Source organism: Ipomoea triloba, chromosome 2, assembly GCF_003576645.1.
Source record: "Ipomoea triloba cultivar NCNSP0323 chromosome 2, ASM357664v1".
NCBI lineage: Eukaryota > Viridiplantae > Streptophyta > Magnoliopsida > Solanales > Convolvulaceae > Ipomoea > Ipomoea triloba.
In genome coordinates, this window is record NC_044917.1 from 5,973,721 (window position 1) to 5,995,613 (window position 21,893).

Consider the following 21,893-nt stretch of genomic DNA (forward strand, 5'->3'; position numbering starts at 1 on the left):
TTTTTTTTTTTTTTTTTTTGTTTTTTTAACAAACAAACAAAAAAAAAAAGATATAGCATACAATATACTCTAATCACTACAAGAAAAGGTCTCAGTTTCAATAGACATAATTTGGATGCAAAGTGCCCAAATTCCATTGCAAATCACATTTTGCAACGGAATGCATTCAGGTGGTAAAATGTTCGTTGCAATTCTATTGCAATAGAATTTTAGTTCTATTGCAAATTTTGCATCAGATTGAGTTCCATTGTAAATTCCATTGCAATTAAGGTTTAAAATTAAGATTTTTCGTTGATATTTTTAAAAGTTATCTAGAAATGTAATGTCATTTGTTAAAAAATTACATTGTATAATGTTAAAAGTTGTAAGGCCTTCTACATTAGTTGTTTATGGTGGGTTTTTTGAATAGTAAAAACTAAGGGGTGAGTTTTTAACAAATGTGGGAGTGAATTTTTAGCAAAATTTTTCTCCTGCAAATGTGGAGTTTTTAATTTGGCAGTAGAAGTGGGGTCCACCTTGAGGGGAGAATTGCGCCTCACGTCTCGCTCGTAAATGTATTTTTTTTTTACATTTTTTTATTTCAATTTTTTTTTCTTTTCTTTTTTTCCTCCACTCTTATTTTCTCTTTCCTAATTATACATACAAAAACTCTTCAAAAACCTCATACTATTGAGGATGGCCTAAGGTAAAGTTGGCAATAATTATAATAATGTCACCATATTTTTTAAAGTTATCGATGATTATAACAATGTCATCGCATTTTTTTTTAAATTGATCTGATCCATTAAATTTTTACAGATTTAAGGCTAAAATTGGTTCCTAGTTTTTTTTTCAAGACATGTTCTCATGGGTGGGTACACACACACACAATATAAAAAGTGATGACTAATTTGGTCAATTAATTTTGGTTGATCAATGGTTGAGTTACTAAAAATAAGGAAATAAAATGTGAGTTCGTTTTATAAATATTACAAATTTGAAAGTTTACAATAATATATTATAAAATTGTTTTTAATTATATTTTTGAAATAAGGGTCAAATAGGTTACTCAACTGCACACCAAATTGCAATTAGGTAATCGAATTAAAAAATGCAATTAGATCCCTGGATAACACAAACTCATGCAATTCAACCCAAAATGACATGTTTACCTTAAAATATAATGTTGTGGCGGTTACCAATTTTTTTTAAAATTTAAATAATTTAAATAAAATATTTAATTAAAATTTATTTTTTTAAAAAAAGAGAGAATTGTCAGAGTTTTCAAGTTAATCGGTTTTTGGGCTCTATTTCGTCAAAATGATTTGTTGATGGGTGTAATTGTACCTTTAAAAAATTGAGGCAGCTAATTGACTTTTTAGTTCAAGTTCGATGGCCTATTTATTCATTTTCCAAAAAACTAACATATGCAAAAAATTCTATTATCATATAAATATATGTGAAGAAGTTTCTAAAAAACACTTTCCAAAGGGTGAATATGATCAAAACACACAAAGTTTTCCTCTCATCCAACATAATTTTCTTCATTTTAATTTGTACACATTCAAAAACAGCATAAGTATGTTGGGGTGCTGGGCAGCCTCAGCTTAGAACCCGTAGAGACAAAGGCATTACCCTCTATTTATATCTCAGCACTCAAAAGCAACACCAAAAAGTGAATTTCTGTGCCTCCATTTGTGCAATCCTGTTTGAGTTCATGCAATGTTATCAATCTGGGAATGATTAAAATTGTTGCTGGTGCCTGGTGGTGAGGCCACGACTTGGATAAAAATCATGATTCTGGACATAGCTGTTCCCTTTTCTCTTGGAAAACATTATTACTTATGTCTAATTTTATCCTACATGGTACATTAAGTGTGTCTTAGTAATTAATTTTGTTGCTAAGTTGACTTTAACTAATTGGATTATTGTCAGTGTGGGATATTAGGGGAATGTCAACTCACACAATTTACGAATATTGCAGGTTTGAAAGATGAATATTTTAAATTTTTGGATGTTCTGCTGCATTTGAACATTTACAACACTTTTGGTTCAAATAATAAATTTTAATAGAATATGAAAATTTTAATTAACAATAAAGCTCACAGTCTGTACATGAAGCTAAGGTGAACTTTGAGTGAAATCCACATTGTGATCATAGTTGGTCAAATGACAATAATCAGGTAAATCAACCTAGGTTACCCATAGTTGACTGACTCAAACCAAAAATCCCAATAGACAGCTCCCAATAGGAATCAAACTTGAAACATTGTAGTTACTGAGTCAATTGTCCTACTAATTTAATTAACAGGTGGGTTGCTCCTATAAATCTAAATGTTATTCCATAGGAATTGAATGAAATAAGCAATGTATAAAATATGAATGATATTATGTTATTTGGTTCGTTGAAGAAATATAAATCAATATAAATTAGTTGATTTAAGAAATATAAATGAAATAAAAATTTAAAAGATCCATATACTGAATAACAACATCAACAAAAGTGAATGAATGTTGATACTATTCATTTATGTTCGTTTTTCTGTTACATGTAGGGAGGTCTTCTAAGGAGGATGTGACTTTGTTTGTTACTTTCCCAAATTAGTCAACTAATTCATAATTAATTCACACAATATCATCAAATCACCATAAAGAAACACACATTTCTAAAATATAGGCAAATTTATAAGTAGATAACACTACATAATTTACATGTAAAGATTTCGTAAAACTAATCTCCAACTATAACACTTCAAATATGGCCTCTAAAGAATTACTCCGTATATTGGATCGCTACAAAGAGTATTACTTCACAGTTCTGCTAAAACATATGAACAGTGAGAGGACTACTATAGGAATCTATAATACATACTTTCAACCAAACTCTTAATTAAAAGTTTTGTCAGACATTGCCCCATTTAATTTTTGATATATAACTATATCTATGTTTAATAGGAAAAAAAATTACATAAAAGTCAAGCTAGCAAGAGCATTGTTCTACTATCTAAGTTGTAATGTGCTATTTCTTGTTTTGTTGTGTGGTTTGAGATAGAAAATGGATAGCTTATTGCTTGTGTCATTGAGACAAAAGACAAAAATTAAAGTGTTGCATGTGTGACAATAATGGAGAGGACATGATAACTTGAAAAGGAAAATGAATAGATCATGGAAATGCCATCCAACTCGAAAGCAAAAGTTGATAGTAATAATCTTCATTGCTTCTTGTTTTTTTTAACCATCATTTATGCATAAATTATTAAGGGTAAATAGAAAAGTGCAATTAATATGTCTGGTTATTTTTTAGAAACAAGTTAAACAATAATTATTTTTATTTTTGGTTCATCAATTATTATGTGAAAAATGGTCAAATATGCTTCTGAACTTACTCAAAAAGTCAAATAGACCCTTTAAATTTCTAAAAGTTATAATTAAACCCATAAACATGTTATTTTAAAGCATTAAAGTCCAAAAATCAGTTGGTAACCTGTAATTACAGGTTACCTAGGATTCCGACGATCCTTTTATAATTTTCCGATCACAATTGGCGATCAGACAGTCGCCGGTCGCATTTGGAGGAGGGCGACCAAATTGTTTGCATACTCCAATTTGATTGATATGGTTTATTGGGTCCCAATTTTTTTAGCTTTTGGTACCCTTCCATGGCAACATCACTACTGACTTTTTGTTGTCCATCAACTTGTGAACATTAACAAAAGTAAAGGGCGAAAGTATAAATACCAAAAGCAGGCGGAAAGTTTACAATATAAAACAAAATGTGGGGCAAAAAGGAAAAATAATTTAGTTGTGGAGTGCACAATATTACGGTACACCAGTTTCATAAAATCACATTCACGTGCGCTTCTTCTTGTATACTTGTCATTTAAACGCAACTTTTCCTTTGTCAGTGTCAGACTTAAGTTTTCTGAGAAATGGTACTCGGTAAAACTTTTTCATTTTTCACACCAACCATCCAAAATAAGCAAACGACTAAAAGTAATGATACATCTTCAATTATTAGGATTAAATATACTTATTCTTATTTATTTTATGTGTCTGATTTAAATAACGAGAGTTGCTAAATGACGGTCTAGTGACACCTGGTTGCACCCCATATTGAAGGGAGTGGGGTCAAGCCTCAGTGAGCAGATACTACATTCTAAGAGAGTCCGTAGTTCTCAAAAAAAAAAAAAAAACTAGAGTTAAAGTAAAATTATTTATCAACCTACTTTTTTTTTTTGAAAATATTTATCAACCTACTTAGATTCACATTATCAATCAGTTTGACTAATGAATAATAATATATATGATATATAAAATGGGACACATTGTTTTCAAAAAAAAATAATAAATAAAATGGGACACATGAAGTAGTAATATATTTCCTTGTTGTTGGATGGAAATTAATATATTGTTGGTTTTGATTTTCAGAAGAACAACTAAAAGGTGTTGCATGCTACTGAAAATACTATGATTTCTGACCACAAAAATGTAATCGTAAATAGGTTGTGATTGAAAATCATAATTTCAAAGAAATGGAGATCAGAAAATATGTATATGCTTTCCAAAAAAAAAAAAGAAAATATGTATATGCTTGACTATTTTGCTATAACAAGTGACGTCGTACGCGGGGGAATCCTTGCATGGACAGACCAGATCGATGACGACATGTCATCAGTGTGTCCTCCTCCTAACATCATCACCTGAAGAACAAGTGGCCAACAATTAATCCTCAAAATCATACATAATTAATTTCTTGCAAATTAAACACTTCAAAAACCTACAACCTAATATTTTTCTTTTTATCAGACCACGATGTGTCATAAACAGACACTATATTCAGACTCTTCTTCAGATCAGATCAACTTAATTGTGCTAACTAATTAATTGAATTTTTCAAACGAGTTATAGCAGAAAGATGAGATAAGCGAGTGATGAGTGCAGCTTTCCTAAACCAAATCATATATACCACCACTCGACGAGACGATAAGTGAAAAATGGAGTGGCCTAGCTAGCTACGTGGTGGTCAATATTGTGTAGCTGAAAAGGACAACTTTTCAAGCTGACAGATCAGAAGGATACCTATACTAATGGTGGCCTGGCCATGGGTTTATGGAGATTTTGAAATAGTAAAATATAAGGGAAAATTTTAATAAATGTGAGTGGGAGTTTTGATCTTTTCTTTTTCTCTTTGCAAAGGAAGAGATTTGAGCAGGTAGTGTAGGGTCCACTGTGGAGAGGAGAATTGGGCCTCACGTCGCGCCCGTGTGAGTAGTGAGTAGTTAATCCTCGCCACCTACTGACCGGCTCAAACCCAAGGACTTAAGGTTTGAACTCATGACTTTTCGATTGCAGGTTTAACTCTCTTACCACTTGGACTGCCCTTACGGGCATATGCCTTCTATATTGTGAACACGAAAGGGATAATGCAACTTGTGGTCAAATTTTACTGTTGATTCATGTCATATTGTCATGATGATAAATCATTTATTTCAAATCATGGGTTTGTAGTACACATTATACTTTGAGCATGCAACTCGAATATGAATTTTTCGGATAATTTTTCATAGGCAAAAATTGAGTGTTTTTTTTTTTTTTAACTTTTAATTTATCCCATGTAAATGCAGTATTTTTGTGGGATACATTGGGGACAAAAAGAACAAGTTGTCGCGACAGTTGCGTGTTGGGTGCATTACACGCGCCAGCTGAACGCGTAAATGCGACCTTTCTTGAAATGATAATAATTATGTTGCTAGATTATTATGTTGAATTGAAATTAGAGTGATTATTAGAATAGTGAACTAAAATTTTTTATAGAAAAATGGTACCCTTTATATTAAAATATCTAATACTAATAGTTTGTTAATAACACAACCAGTTAACAATTTATAGTTAATTGTCAAATAAGACCTTACTATAGATAAATGAAGTGGGATTAATTAGTTTATAATTGTAATTGCGCTCTTGCCAAACAACCATTTTGAAGACAGTTGAGGTAATAAATGATGGTCATCACTCTTATTCTCTCAAATATACCAAAAGTTAACAAACAGATTAAATAATAATAATAATAATAATAATAATAATATAATAACAATAATAATAATAATAATATAATAATAATAATAAAGATACAACATTAGGCATTCCTTGATAGTGTGGATTTTTTAGGAATTTTAAGGGTGTGTCTGAGAAATAAAAAATGAGATTGAAAGAAAAAAAGAATAGAAAAAAAATACAAAATAAAAAACTAAAAAATATGTATTTAAGCGCCCGGCGGGTGCGTGCGAGTTGTGCCTCATACACGTGAGGCGCAACTCTCCATGAAAGTGGACTATACTTTATCCGGGCAAAAACTTACCCCACATTTGTTATAAATTTACCCAATTCAATAACGTAGAAGGCCTTACACAAAATAAGTCGCATGCAATTCATTACTTAAGAGTATGGCATAGCCATTAATGAAATTTAGTTTGAAGTGTGAAATGTAGTGAATGGTGGTGTTGCAAGCTAAGGAAAATAATTACTCCGTAAATTGTAGAATGAGGGATGGTACAGTAGTAATGATGGATATGCGAGAAATGTGTGATTACGAAGGCAGAAATGAGTTCATCGCAGTCTTCGAGAATGCACGAGGACATGTCAGTGTTTCTTTAGACCAAATAGCTACCTACTGCCTACTCTTTCTTTGTTTTTTTCTTCAATTATATTTCACCTCTCACTCTCAACTCTCAGCTGCACGCCTGCAGCACTAGGGTACTACAACTCAACTAGGGTTAGGCACGCAGATGTACAACAGATTACAGACACACACACACCCGGACAGTGATAAAAGGATGAACGTTTCCGCCAATGAATGTCAATGCCAAAACCCAAGAAAGTCATACTCCTTGCTGCGTGGTTACAGTAAACGCTAGACGCTAATCAGATTGTAGAAGACGCTAGATGCTAATCAGATTGTAGAAGAGAAAATCTCCACAATCTAGGGGTGTCAAACCTCTAAGCGGACGCCTAGACCGATTTTTACATCTGAGGCTACATGTACTCAATTTTCTACTCCTTCATTTATACTTTCTGACACATGGCAATGAATGATTGATTATCTTTATTTGTGAGTCAAAGGAAAATGTCAACATCAACATTTTTTAGGGGAGTAAAACTATAACATAGAGTAAAATTTAGAAGTACAATAGTATTTTTCAACCCAAAATCATGCATAAAACTACGAAAGGTCATTATTAGGTAATTAAGTAAACACAATTCTTGTATAAAAAATTTATGAATTTCATTATTGTTAATAATAGGAATAAGAGTCAAATTAGCCATCCAACAACATATCAAACTACAATTACACCATCGAATTCAAAAAAACTACTATTAAGCTAAGGCAAAATAATACAATTCAATCTGAAATGACGTACTGATCTGATAATATGCTGGCGTGGCGGTCACCAAATTTAAAAATATTTTTTAAAAGTTTTATTTAATTTTTTTAAAAGAAAAAAAAAAAGTTGGGTCATCGCCTTCTCACCAGAGAAGGCAACCCAGTGGTCGCCTTCTCACTGGAGATGGTGACCACTGGGAAGTTTCCTTCTCTGGTGAGAAGGCGAGGACCCATTTTTTTTTTTTTTTATAAATTTATTAAAATAAAATATAAAAAATATATTTTAAATTAGAAGTTTAAATTTTAAAAAATATTTAAAGTACATGATATTGGTAAATCATTTTAATTCTATAGCTTTATCTTTAAAATTGTGTCATAGAATGATTATTAGAAGTTTTGAAACTTTTTTAACAGACGGACTATATATACATGTATTTCAAGCCGACGAAGTTAAATTCACCATAGTTAAAATTTCTAAGTTAAAATTTATTATTAAAGTATCACATGCCAAAAGGGTTTACTAATAAGATTTGTCAGGATTTAATGTACGAAGAAACAACAAAGTCTACCAAACCATGAGCGCAGATTTGATACGACAGAAAATGGATTTTCTTCCTGGAACATTGTCACATTTATTTATGCGCTATTTATTAAGGTGTTTTTGGTTCGTGAATTTACGCACTACAAATGTAAATCAAAATCATGGTTATTAATGCTTTGTTGATATAACTATGAGATTTGATTACTCCTTCCAATTAAAACTTTATTTCTTAATTTAAAATAGGTATCATTCAATCTTTTGGTAATATGATTTTTCAGGTTGGATTAGTACTTTTATATTTTTGTTTTGATTTTTTGGTTCATATTGGTGTTTTGAATGTCATTATATTAAGATCAATTGCTTTGATTTTTTATTTTTGTATTTTCAAAATATTTATTCTCATTATAAGGTCATGCATAACCAAACATCAATATGGATGATTATTCCAATTCCACCCTAATACCAAACATGCAAAATACTTTCACCAAAACTCATACCATTACCAAGTACTCCGTATTTGATTCACATTCCATTCCGATTCCTATGTTCGAACCAAACACACCCTTAATATTATGTAAATCAAGCCCATAAATTATGATATTTATAAATTAGTTGTATACTAGAATATTTCATTAATAAAAATATATTTGATATTTTTTTTATTAATCTATCAAAAATAAATATTGTGTTAGTCACATATATTCTCATCACATAACCTATAGTTTTGACTCTTAGCTTTTCTTTGTTTTTTGTTTTAATAATTTAATAACTTATTTTTCAGTTTTGATAATACAATATTCATATTTTTACAACATATTTGATTTACATAATAATTTTTTTAAGGTTTTACATATCATTCTCAATCTCACTTTTATCAAGTAGTTTCTCTAATAGCACTCGAATTACCTTCGCCACATGCTCGTGAACATATGTATCAATCTACCTAAACATTTCACAATTCAATTTTGTTCAACAAACACAAATTTGGCAAAATTTTGTATTAATCATTTCTCAAAACTATAAATAATTCAAATGATAACTAAAGTATTCATAATATCGAAAATAAACACTTACTCTATATTATGGGCATATTTAGAATTGTTTAATGGGATTATTGGCATAAGCCCAAGGGATCATAATTTAAAGCACATCATCGCATTTACATTGAAATTAGTCATAACTTTCACAAGACATACTATTTGAAATGGAGGTGAGGCATCTTTTAATCATCTAAACTTCAAACATATACTTAATTATAATAACTTGCTTGTAAATGGATGTTCAAATTTACAAAGCAAAAATTACCCCAATAATAGTAGATAGTTGTACTCCGTATATGGGTAGTTATGGGAGAAAAGAGATAGCTGAAATTTTACATTGTTTCCCTTTAATATATCAATTATTACAAATTATCATTAGATTTAAAAAATATTTGATGAGTGAATAAAAGCGCCACAAAGAAAACACGGAAAGGGCTAAATAGGGCGATAGGAACTTATAGGATTGGCAAATATACTCCCCGATCTCAGTTGACTTTTTTGTGGGTATAGTCAACATATTTCCCGACCTTTAAGACTTCCTTAGGCATTGGCAAGTCTGTGATGCAAGCTGGCGGCCTTTGCTGACCTTAACTAATTAATCTATGAGGTTCGATTCATTCTTAATAGTTATTCAAGACTCTATCACTATATTATCACTTAATATAATTAATCCAATGGTAGCACTTGACACTGCCAATTTGATTATATATTACTTGGAAAACACATGTAGGCAATGCCAAATACTAACATGTGTCCTACAAAATCCTCTATAAAAGACCCGTACGTATAATACTTTATAGAACAGGAAAAAAACGTCGAGATGCTCTCTATAATCCGCTTTGAACTCCCGACCTAATTACAAAAGACTTGTTAACAAAATTTATTCAATCAAAGGGTTACGATTATAATTAAGAGATTAAATCACGTATATTATAATATAACTCAAGAATTAATAACTTTATTTTTCCAAATAAATGCAATTTAAAATGCAAATTAAGCAGCAGTAACTCCCAATAAAATATACTATTAATAGGTATTGGACAGTAAATCCATTATTGTGTCGTGTACTCGTGTGTCGACGGTCCAACGAGTCAACGACATTTTAAATTAGATATGCTATGATGCACGGAGACGACCAAGGTGTAAGGCCTAGCTAGCCAGCCTAGGTTTCTCCAATTCATAACTACACGGTGCGCTTTTCTATAACGTAAGAGATCAAGAAAGAGAAAAAGCATCCTAATTTATAAATTTATTGAGTGGTGCAATGGGCTCAACCTCACTCTCACCTCCCTTTCTGGTTTCAATATCGTTACCATTACTCCACAACCTAGTCCGCATCTAACCAGATATTTTTTTTTTTTTCGTTTAGTTGCATCAATCATTATATCATGGATCATGATCTATTTTATAAGTAGACTACTGATATAAAGAAATTAATATTCATTATTAGTTATATACATGTGACCATCTATTTAAAATTGTAAAAGTGTCATCACATAAATAGTAATTGATAAATAGTCTATTACTCCGTATATTTTAACCCAATGGGGTAACTCAAGTGTCAAGCTAGCTCCCGGAGCGAACGCAGGTGGACCCGGAAAGACCTGGTGATTTTTTTTAAAAGTCTATTATATTTTATTATTTTAGACATTTTTGGGACATTTAGTAATTGATTAAATAGTCTATTAATTCTTTCATATTAATAAAGTCAAAATCGAACAATGTATAACATCGATTTATATTTTCTCAATCTTTTTCAGCCCAAGGAATCAAGCCCCGCCACTAGAGTTTGATTCCTATGACCATCCATATGAAATGGTAAAAATGTCACCACACTACATAGTAATTGATAAATAGTCTATTATATTTTATTATGAATATGGTGTTTCATAAATGCACAAAAACAAAAACAAAAACAAAAACAAAAAGATTTTATACAATTATTCATTTTTATCATACTAAGTATTCATTATTTGACAGTATACCAAATAATAAGCCTTCAATATATAATAATAGACCTTGAAAAAATAAAAAATTTATTAAAAATGAATTTTTAATGTATTAAAGAATATCCTATCTAATAAAGAGTGCATTTATTCTTATATGATTTGTTGTCCATATTTATAACACTCAGAAAAATTTATATTATTTTTTATTATTAAAATTTTCTTTTAGGGACAACACAATAATTAAATAACATGGCCATGTATAGGGGAAGCGTAGACGTGTAGCCACCCGCAATAATAAACCATTATTTAGAATGAGGAATGAGGAATTAGGATGGCTCATATCATGATATCTTTGCAATGATTTGATCCAAATAAAATACAACCCAAATTCAAGTAATTCCATCCTATGAATTCAATTAATGGTATGATGGTGTTAGGAAGGTGCCAAATGGGATACTAGTATAGAAAATCTCATAAATTGTGAAAGGGATTTTAATAATTAATATTGAAGCCGAAGACTAATTCTCTAGCCAAATGATTTGCTCCATTCACATCGATAGCGATTGAACCCCCAACCTCATGCTTAAGGAACGAGATGCTGAACCACCACGCCAACCTAACTGTGTGACATAAATAAAAGATACATTTTTATATACTAAAAATACATTATATTATTTATATATGTAAAGTGCACTATTTGAGTGTTGAAAATACAATACTCTGCATTTTATATGTTATCAAATAATGTACATTCAATATACAAATAATATACTTTTATTATATTAAAAATGTACCTTGTATTCATGGTTGACACGGTTGTGTAGAACATGGTACACAAAAATGTGTCTCTTCATTTAAGAATTAAAATTGTATTTAAAAACATGTTGACATTCAACCCAATATGCATGGGTTTTGGGAGGTACAATTTCAAGTCCACATTCATTAGTTGGGCCCAAAATGAAATCAACATCAGACACCCATAATTCCTTTGAGTCCAATAAGTATCAAGCACACAAGATTCAACTTGCAGTGTGAAAGTTTCATCACCGTACATTATTTCTCATACCTAATAAGCTATTGAATCAACATGATTTACCTATCTACAATTTTGTCGTCGGGTTGAGATGCGAGGGGCTTTGGGACATATACCCCATTTTGTTTTGTAGCTCTAACAAAAATAGTGTTTCTTTTGGCAACATGTACCCCTAGCTTGCATATCCACTGTGCTCATTAATGGCACGTAGTCAAATGTGAAAATCACTCAACATAAAATAATGGCATATATAGTGTACTCTAGTGTGAAAATGGGTTGTCTTTGCTGGCTAGCTTAGCTTGGTGCATCATCAATATATAGATTCTAAAATTGGGGCTCGCTTATTTTGGGGGGTGTGCATGTGTATTTGCGTCATCACAAATCAAATTTGATAACTACTAGATTTTAAGATTAACTATTTGTGAAAATTATTTATTAGTTTTTTTATTTGAATTGTTTGACTATCAACTTAGCTATTTTACCTCTCTTTATGATTTATTGTTGATTAAAATTATAATGTGATCTTTACTCAAAGCACACATTCCAGTAAATCAAAGAATACATTATTTGTCACATTGGTGCCAAGCTCTTCACATGGAGGTTCGCATTTTTTGTACGTGCAACGTAACTATTTGCTGGTGCAGATGACTCAGGAAACCGAAGAGATAATGGTGTATGTCGTACTCGGTTTGTGTGCTCCTGGGATGGTGATGAGTATCAAGAAGCTGCATGCAACACCAAACTAAACTACCATCTAATCCATTACTGGGGATATGATCCAATGAACTTAGGCATTAGGGTGCGTGTTTGGTTCGCACATAAACATCAGAATCATAATAAGAATAAAATATTTGGTAATTGTAATTGGTTTTTGTGAAAGTATTTTGCGTATTTGAAAGTAGGATATAATTAGAATGATTACCAATATTAATGATTGTTTATGGTACTAAAAAAATGATTGTTTATGTATAACCCTATAATGGAAATAAATGTTTAAAAATACAAAAACAAAAAATCAAAACAATTGATCATAATATAATAACATTTAAAGTAACAATATGAACAAATAATCAAAACAAAAATATGAGGGATGTAGTGAGGAGGCAGCAGATCGGGGGTAACAAATGAGGGATAAAATAAAATGATACTCGTTTTTAATTAGAAAATGATGATTTTAATTGAAAGGGTAATCAAATTCCTTAGTTGCGTTTTAAAAAGTTGTCAATCAAATAATAACTATGATTTTAATTAACATTCCTAGTGTGTATAGTAAACACATGAACCAAACACACCTTTAGTGTAATGGTTTCAATTCAAAGTTGTTATATTGTGGACCATGGTCTAAAAACGACTGACGTCAAATATTAACGGAGATCCGATCCGTAAATGAAACTACAGTTTATCTCAAATGGTACTACCTCACATTTATTTTTATATTATCAAATAAAACTATAGTTATATCGAAATGAAATTGTAGTTGTGTTGAAAGGAAAATGCAGTGTATATAAAATGAAACCGAATATGTTACACTAATATAGAGCTACTAATTCTTAATGGCGCGTACGGATGCCGTTTCTTTTCATTAAAAGAAACGGCACTGTATTCGATCATGGTCCAAAATGCTTTGTGGACTATGGTCCACAGTATAATTTGCGTTCAATTCAGCAGTGGGCTTAATTAGCCAAACAATAAAATAGTGATAAAATATATCATGAATAAATGCTCATTTTTAATATACTAAATTTACATTATTTGTGTATTAAAAGTTCATTATTCGATAGTATACCAAATAATGAATCTTTAAAAAATAAGCATTAAATGAATTAAAAATGAATCTTTAATAATGATTGTAAATTAATAGTGTGATATGGTATTCAAATTATTATAAATGTTGTCGGTTTGGCCCATCAAGTTTAATCCAAAATAATAAATGATTCAGTCCAAAAATAAGGGTGCGTTTGGTTCGCACATGGGAATCGGAATCGGAATGGGTATCAAATACTTGGTAATGGTAATGGGTTTTGGTGATAGTATTTAACATGTTTGGTAGTTGAGTGGAATGGGAATGATTATTAATAGTTGGGGAAGAAAGGAGGAAGGGAGATGAAACCCTTATTTAATAAGGGTATGGATTTTGTCATTAATGGAGTATTCCAAACTCATAGTAGCATTCACAAAACCTATCAACCAAACACAAGCAATCACTTTCATACCCATTCCTTATGCCTAAACCCACCAACCAAACACACCCTAATAATAATTTCACGATCTTAGAGAAGATTGTTGTGAAATGGGTAAGTCACCAAGAGCTGTTTAAGAGGCTGTTTAGTGTTTTATTTGAAACATTTTTGTTGAGAAAATTAATTAGTTAATGTTATTAGTAGAGTCATTGTACCAATATTACCAACTCAATACCACTTGTATTAGTTGTATAAATACCAAACACATGTTTTACTTTGTCATTCATGTTAAGCCACCATTAGTATCAAAACATACTGTGACAAATTTGTCAATTCATCATTCTATCTATCTCAGCTCAAAATAATAAACGATTTTAAAACTCGTATCTTTACATGCACTCGCTTTCGTAAAAGTGTGTTTATATATAATAATATTTATTTTAATTTAATTGTATAAACCCATAAGTATATATATACTCCGTATTATACAAAGCAAGAGAAATGAAATAGCAATCTCATAGTGTTAATTGCGGTGTGTGGTTTGAAGTTGGGGCCGGGGGGAGTGTGAAAACATGGTTGTCGTCCATAACTCCATTTATTGTTTATAGTTTTCTGCATGATTTTCTGGGACGCTGATGGCTCCAATGGCTACCGTCCAAAGCTCCACATGGTTTGTTGTAGTCAATGATTATCTTGAAAGTCGTAACACCATTATCCCTGCTGGCGGATATCATCAACAAGGAACAAGCCCCCCCCCCCCTCAATTTTAGAGATTTCTCTACTTAGCTTGTCTCTTTCTGACCTAACCACCATCCCCCTTCACGCTAAAGTTCTCCATTCCCCATATATATACATCCCAGCCGCTGTCGACACCATCCATTACCATGACAAGAAATCAGACACGAAAATAACGGATTAGTGTTTATCTGTAATGTATTTTGAGTTGTTAACGGGTTGATCCGTTAAAATTCATTATGATTGGTGTCTTAACTGGTCATCCCTTTAAATCTATTAAAAACATGTTTAACCTGTTAATATATATTATCATGTTACCCAATTTACAAAGACTATTGGATGGGGGCCGGGTTTAGATAATGGGGATTTAGTTAATACATATAAATTATATGCATACAAGAAAATTAATGATGAGTGTGCATGCTACTTGTCCAACAAGGTATGTGCTTGCTAGGTAGGTGGAAGTGCTGGCTACTTGTTAAACAAATCACTTCCCTTGTAATGTTATATTTTTTACATTTTTAGACTTAAACAAATCGAATTGAATGATATATTGATATTACATAAGATATCTTGAATATGACTAAGGATTAATTTATTACATACACTCACTATTGATGTTAAACAATCTGAAATTTGAATTTTATTGTACTGGGTTCAATTTTATTCTAAAAAAATAAATATCCTTTTTATAAGAAAAACTACTCATATTTTATTAAGATATGGGTTCCTATCATTGTTAGCAAGATTTGATATTTGAACCTTTCATAACAAATATCTACTAATTACCAACTAAGCTATCTCAACCTTTAATAATTTTTATATATAAATGATATATTATTTATTTATATTTGATAGGAAGTTTGACCTCGATGTATCGGAATTTGGCTCGGTAATCGTGCGGATTGTCCTATTCGACATTTCCCGACCACATTCAAGAACATAAGTTTTCGACCACGAATGTGGTCGGGTAAGTTGTTAAATTAGCTGTGAAGCTTAGTTGTCGATCGACAGATTATTCTCAAGTTGAACTAATCGGGAATAATGACCCTAATCAATCATTAACCTTAAAATAAGCACAATCCGATCACATAAAGGACCGTTACATCACACACCTATTGTTTGTCAGCTTTATTTAGACAGATGTAATGTGCAAGGCCACCACACGCTTGCCTAATGTGCTCACGACATGTGGTGAACATGTAGATGTCCAAAACCTATTTCCCGACTTCATCAATATAAATCGCATTAAATGATGTTAGGAAAACTTTTAGAAAATTTGATGCTTATCCATTGCTTTTTTTCTTCCTCAAATCAAATTTGAACACAAGTGAGAGTAAAAGTTAGAAGTATAATTTTAAAAATACATAAAATAACTTTTTTTTTAGTACCACACTATGACCTTCGACCACAAGGCCTTCGGCTACTTGAAATATTTTTGATTCTTTAGTAAGTTGATTAAAAAAGTTTGCAACACCGTACCGTACATCAAAGCGATTAGTTCTAGTGTACAATTATTAATTTAATCATTTCATACTTTCTTAATTTGGACTATAGTTAAGCATGAGTTATAAAAACTCCTAAAATATTTTAATTATTCCGCAAGAATAAATTATCAAATGTAGATTTTCAAAAAAAAAATAAAAAAATTATCAAATGTACGGACAACATACTATACGTGTATCATGAACTTATAATCAACGGCTCAAAGCAAGTTACAGATTTTCTAAGGGCCCCACTTGACCAAATCGTAATATTCCCTGGAATAGCCGAATTGCGTCCACAAAGATTTTCCTTAAACAGGCATCCTAAATTCCCGTACTACCCTCCGTGACAAGTGTGCTGATGACCGGTCATTTGCGAAGGCAAATCTGTAATTTCCGACAAGATGAGTGGCAGTTTATTAACAGCTGGCAGCTATGCAGCTCTTAAAAAAAACAAGCTGGTTCGGTTATACTTCCACCACTCTTCACTCACCTCCACACACTCCATAGCGATCGAAGAGAGAGGCAATGGCGGCAGCAATCGGAGCTCCGAAGCTCGCTCCGTATACCTGCGCGGCGGAGAGGAACGACGGCTCTGCTCGGCGTGCTGGGAGGTTCAAGAGCCTCTCGTTCGCGTCTTCTAATCTCTCCGGCGACAAACTCGCGTCGTTAGTTTCTCGGCGCTGCAGCCGTTCCGGAGGGAAATCGTCGGAGAGGCGTAATGCTCCGATTATCGTTTCCCCTAAAGCTGTTTCCGACTCCCAGAATTCGCAGACTTGTCTCGATCCTGATGCTAGCCGAGTAAGCACTCAATCGTGTCCATGATGCATATACACGTGTTAATTATTACGTATTTCCCGTATATGAATGCCTGTTGTTGAATCTGCAGTGTTTCTGTATTTTTTTTTCCTTAATCTCATAACATCTTTCTTTTTAGCAGTAAAATTGGTGATAGTTCATCGAATTGCCACTGAAGTGAAGTGATGATTCAATTAAATTAGAATGTCTGGATACAGCTCTCATATTGTCATGAGAATGGAGCATTAATTGCTTCACCTTGAAGTATATTTTCCAACTATTTCCAGATCCAAATCTTCACTTTTTGTTTGCATCGATTACTATTATATTGAGAGATTGCGTAAGGAGGTTGCTTTACGTGCGTTTTATTTAGTTAAAGCAAAGTGTGTGAAGTGTGAACTATTTCTTTTTTCACTATTCTTTTTCTGTTTTTTTTTTTTGAATATAACAATTAAAATCGTGGATCTGGTTTTGAGTGGTGTCCACTTCAACTGCATGTATGGATGAAACTTAGGAGTTCACTAGAGAGTTGCATTTCTTGTGTTGGCTGTAGAATTTAGGGACAAAAACGTAATGAGAAAAATGGTGTTTTGACATCATTCAAAGATGAATGCAGTTGAATGATTTGTATGTTATATCTGAAATCAAATTGCATTCATTTTTATGAGACTATCTAAATATTTAGTTCTTTTGCTTCTTTTCTAATGTAAAATATTGCCTTTTACCTCCTGAATTCCATCACTAAGGAGTAGTTGAAGCCATATGGGGAAGGATTATTATGAACTTCTGTATATTTAATGTTTTGCAGAGTGTCTTGGGAATTATTCTTGGAGGTGGAGCTGGGACCCGGCTCTACCCTCTAACAAAGAAGAGGGCAAAGCCAGCTGTTCCACTTGGAGCAAACTATCGTCTGATTGATATCCCTGTTAGCAATTGCTTGAACAGTAATGTTTCCAAGATCTATGTTCTTACACAGTTTAACTCTGCATCACTCAATCGTCACCTCTCACGGGCATATGCAAGTAACATGGGCGGCTACAAGAATGAAGGTTTCGTTGAAGTTCTTGCTGCTCAGCAAAGTCCAGAGAACCCTAATTGGTTCCAGGTATTTATCCCGTTGCTACTTGTTATAAACCATGCTAGTTGCATACAAAGAATTATGATGTGTATGTTCTATTATTCACGCATGATCCATGTAGTAGTTCTTCAGTTGTTTTAATATGTACAAGATATGATTCTAACCAAATCAATCTCCAGCTGTGCTAGTTTGATGAGTGTATATATGGTTGCCAAGTGTAGCAATCTAAATGTGATTTTGTCGTGGGCAGTCTAAAAGGAGTCAACTGTTTGGTTCCAAGAATTTTATGGGGGTATTCATTAATGGTACCATTAAGCACTAAATTTACATGCTATTTAATTGCAGGGTACTGCTGATGCTGTGAGGCAGTATCTATGGCTGTTTGAGGAACACAATGTTCTTGAATTCCTAGTTCTTGCTGGAGATCATTTGTACCGAATGGATTATGAGAGATTCATTCAAGCCCACAGAGAAACAGATGCTGATATTACTGTTGCTGCTCTGCCAATGGATGAGAAGCGTGCCACTGCATTTGGTCTCATGAAGATTGATGAAGAAGGGCGGATTATTGAATTTGCAGAGAAACCAAAAGGAGAACAGTTGAAAGCTATGAAGGTAAACTAAATAAATTCAGTTATCACTCTCATCTAGGTAGTTTGTTTAAGTATAAAAAAAAAACAAATAGGGAAATAATTGTCTTTTCACTCCCATCCAGGTTGATACTACTATTTTAGGTCTTGATGATCAGAGAGCTAAAGAGTTGCCTTTTATTGCAAGTATGGGCATATATGTCATTAGCAAAAATGTGATGTTAAACCTACTTCGAGAAAAGTTCCCTGGAGCCAATGACTTTGGAAGTGAAGTCATTCCTGGTGCAACATCCATTGGAATGAGAGTATGTACCCTTTTTTTTTTTTTTTTTTTTTCAAATAATCATAAAGTGTATTTTGACCATCCAGATTTTGTTAATTTGTCTTCTCACCAAATCAAACTGTATTGTACTGTGAGTTTGCTGTAGTATAAGTATAATAGGAAGATGAATAGTTATTGACTGAAATTTGCCCATGAAAACTGTAAAGAATAAGTGTAAATGTGGAATTCTCACCATTTCATCCATACAGGTTCAAGCTTATTTGTTTGACGGCTACTGGGAAGATATTGGTACAATTGAGGCTTTCTATAATGCCAACTTGGGGATCACAAAAAAGCCAGTGCCAGATTTCAGGTAAACCCCCCTTGTAGAATATAATTTTCGTTCTAATGTTTAAATTTAAAGCACTAACCAGGAAATCCTTTTGAAGTTTCTATGACCGATCAGCTCCAATCTACACTCAGCCTCGATATTTACCTCCTTCTAAAATGCTTGATGCTGATGTCACGGACAGTGTTATTGGCGAAGGTTGTGTGATCAAGGCAAGTGAATTGAACTTCTAGGGTTGATAACATCATCCATTCATAGATTGTGATTGCATTTATAATAATGTGGAATGCAATATTCATTATTGTGTTTGTTAGTGCAGAACTGTAAAATTCACCATTCTGTGGTTGGGCTTAGATCATGTATATCAGAAGGTGCAATTATTGAAGATTCACTACTGATGGGAGCTGATTACTATGAGGTAATAATCCATGTAGAAGATGGATATAGATTTTTTTTTTCTCTAGTCGGATTTCAATTGAGTTTTTGTATGGAGTGCAACACTTATCTTAATGGTTCATGATTCATCGGAAACCATCATTGTTCTGCAATTTCTGTAAGCTACTTTATCTTTTTGACATAATTTCTTGTATTGGGACAGACTGATGCTGACAGGAGGCTTCTGGCAGCAAAGGGCAGCATCCCAATTGGCATTGGCAGGAACTCCCACATTAAAAGAGCAATCATTGACAAGAATGCTCGTATAGGGGACAATGTGAAGGTGCAAAATCTAAACATTTTGTTTCAACTCAACTTTTCAACTGAAATTTTGAAATTGTCTTCTAGACCTCATAAGCCATTTCATACCTTGCTGAAAGGTGGGGCATGAAGAACAAAAAGTCCTTTACCTTGCTTGAATCAGGCCCACTTATACCAAAGATATCAATTCTTGAATTGCATCTTCAAATAACTATATCATCTTTTAGTTTAATCAATGAAAATTTATATAATGTTCAAATATTCTTGCACTTTACAGCAGCATATATAGCTCCATATGCACTAAGTATTTTGGTATTATCCTTCAGTACTAGGAGAAGCATATTTTTATGAAGTTGAAACTTGAAATCTTGAAACCCCCTAACATCGACATTTGATTTTCTCAGATCATTAATAGTGACGATGTTCAAGAAGCAGCTAGGGAAACTGATGGATATTTCATCAAGAGTGGAATCGTCACTGTCATCAAGGATGCATTGATCCCCAGCGGAACTGTAATATAAAGATGTAACAAGAGTTCAGGCACATATCCTCAAAACTGTTTAGCAGAAGATGGAGCTGCAGGCCTGCAATGGTAGTTGTTTATTTTGCCATAGAAAATCTAACATTTTTTGTTGGTAATGTTATGTTTTCCCATAAGAGAAACTGATGCATATTATCCTTTAAAGTTTAAATACCATCTTAGTTACCAATAAATGATGATTATACAAGTGTATACGTGATGCTTTCTACTTGATCACTAGTCTCCAATTGGCAAATTTTGGAACTAGTTACAAACATACACAACAAGTTCAGTTAATCTAAAGGCACAATACTTCTGCCACCTCCTTAATGGTGATTATGATCATGGACATTAGCAGCTGGTCCAGGAGGTCCAGGAGCTTCCCTGTCACTCCGTCGGTGAATTAAGCTTCCTGTTCTCGAAAAAAATAAAACAGAAAACTAAAAATAGAGCCAAAAAAGCAGCAGATTAACGAAAATTAAAGGAGAAAGAAGCAAAACACACACCCTGAGCTGCTAGTGATGAGTAGTCTAAGATCTTTGCTTGACACGCCGAGAGCAGAATAAATGTCAGAAACAGAAACACAGCAAATAAAGCTATGCTCTTGCGGAGATTGATCATCGTTCTTCTCCTCATCGTATTCGCTTTCCGGGCCGCTATACACTTGTCTCTTTATAGTAGTTGGCGGTCCATGCAGGTTTCTTCCCTTTGAAAATTATGATGGAGACAGAAATGTTTTCTTTCTTTTGTTTTTTAAAAGCTCTTTTTTCCTTCATCCATTTTCATTGTTAGAGTCAAAATTACTCCATTTCCGTAGTATTTGATTTGTAGGTGGCGTAATTGAGGATTGACGAAGTCCAAAACTTTAGTGGATGAAGTTTCAGCCTGCAATTGCAATATTATTATTCAACAAACATAGATATTGGGTTGGTCAGTTGGTGACATCGTCTATCTTAACTTGTTAGACGGACTTGGTCGTCTTCCCTCCGTTATCACTGGTCCGGCCAGTTGCATTCACAACCATCCTCCATTCTAATTGGTAGGTAGGTGGTGTGAATGAGTATAGCGTGGTTGTGGTGTGACATGAATTGAATGATGCCAAACATTCAGTCGCAATTGAGTCAAGTAGTTGGATGGGCCAATAATCAAAGTCAACATGATGTAGGCATGCATATTTCTAGGCATGCGACATGCGAGGTAGTGCGATTGTGCGAAGCAACTCATATTCGTCTATATGATTCACATGTTTGTAAGAGGTTGTGGCACTATAATAAAAAT

General features: G+C 32.8%; 1 protein-coding gene and 1 long non-coding RNA gene across 2 annotated transcripts; one reads left to right on the plus strand and one right to left on the minus strand.

Moving 5' to 3' along the window:
* Nucleotides 1-16,797: 16,797 nt before the first annotated feature.
* Nucleotides 16,798-20,809, plus strand: LOC116009158 (glucose-1-phosphate adenylyltransferase small subunit, chloroplastic/amyloplastic). The gene is made up of 9 exons (XM_031248735.1): nucleotides 16,798-17,123; nucleotides 17,929-18,225; nucleotides 18,544-18,813; nucleotides 18,914-19,093; nucleotides 19,320-19,423; nucleotides 19,500-19,611; nucleotides 19,719-19,817; nucleotides 19,998-20,117; nucleotides 20,500-20,809. Exons 1-9 carry the CDS (start codon nucleotides 16,851-16,853, stop codon nucleotides 20,614-20,616), a joined length of 1,572 nt encoding a protein of 523 aa, XP_031104595.1. The 5' UTR covers nucleotides 16,798-16,850; the 3' UTR covers nucleotides 20,617-20,809.
* Nucleotides 20,777-21,345, minus strand: LOC116009195. Its single transcript, XR_004096477.1, has 2 exons — nucleotides 21,122-21,345; nucleotides 20,777-21,027 (listed from the first exon to the last, which is right to left on the minus strand). It is a non-coding gene; the product is annotated as an uncharacterized LOC116009195 (long non-coding RNA).
* Nucleotides 21,346-21,893: the final 548 nt, after the last annotated feature.

Excerpts from the sequence above, each read along its gene's own strand:
- LOC116009158 (XM_031248735.1), top strand. The coding sequence starts at position 16,851 with ATGGCGGCAGCAATCGGAGCTCCGAAGCTCGCTCCGTATACCTGCGCG. Across the intron at positions 19,818-19,997 it reads TGGGAGCTGATTACTATGAG|ACTGATGCTGACAGGAGGCT; the intron begins GTAATAATCCAT and ends GTATTGGGACAG. Across the intron at positions 20,118-20,499 it reads GTATAGGGGACAATGTGAAG|ATCATTAATAGTGACGATGT; the intron begins GTGCAAAATCTA and ends TGATTTTCTCAG.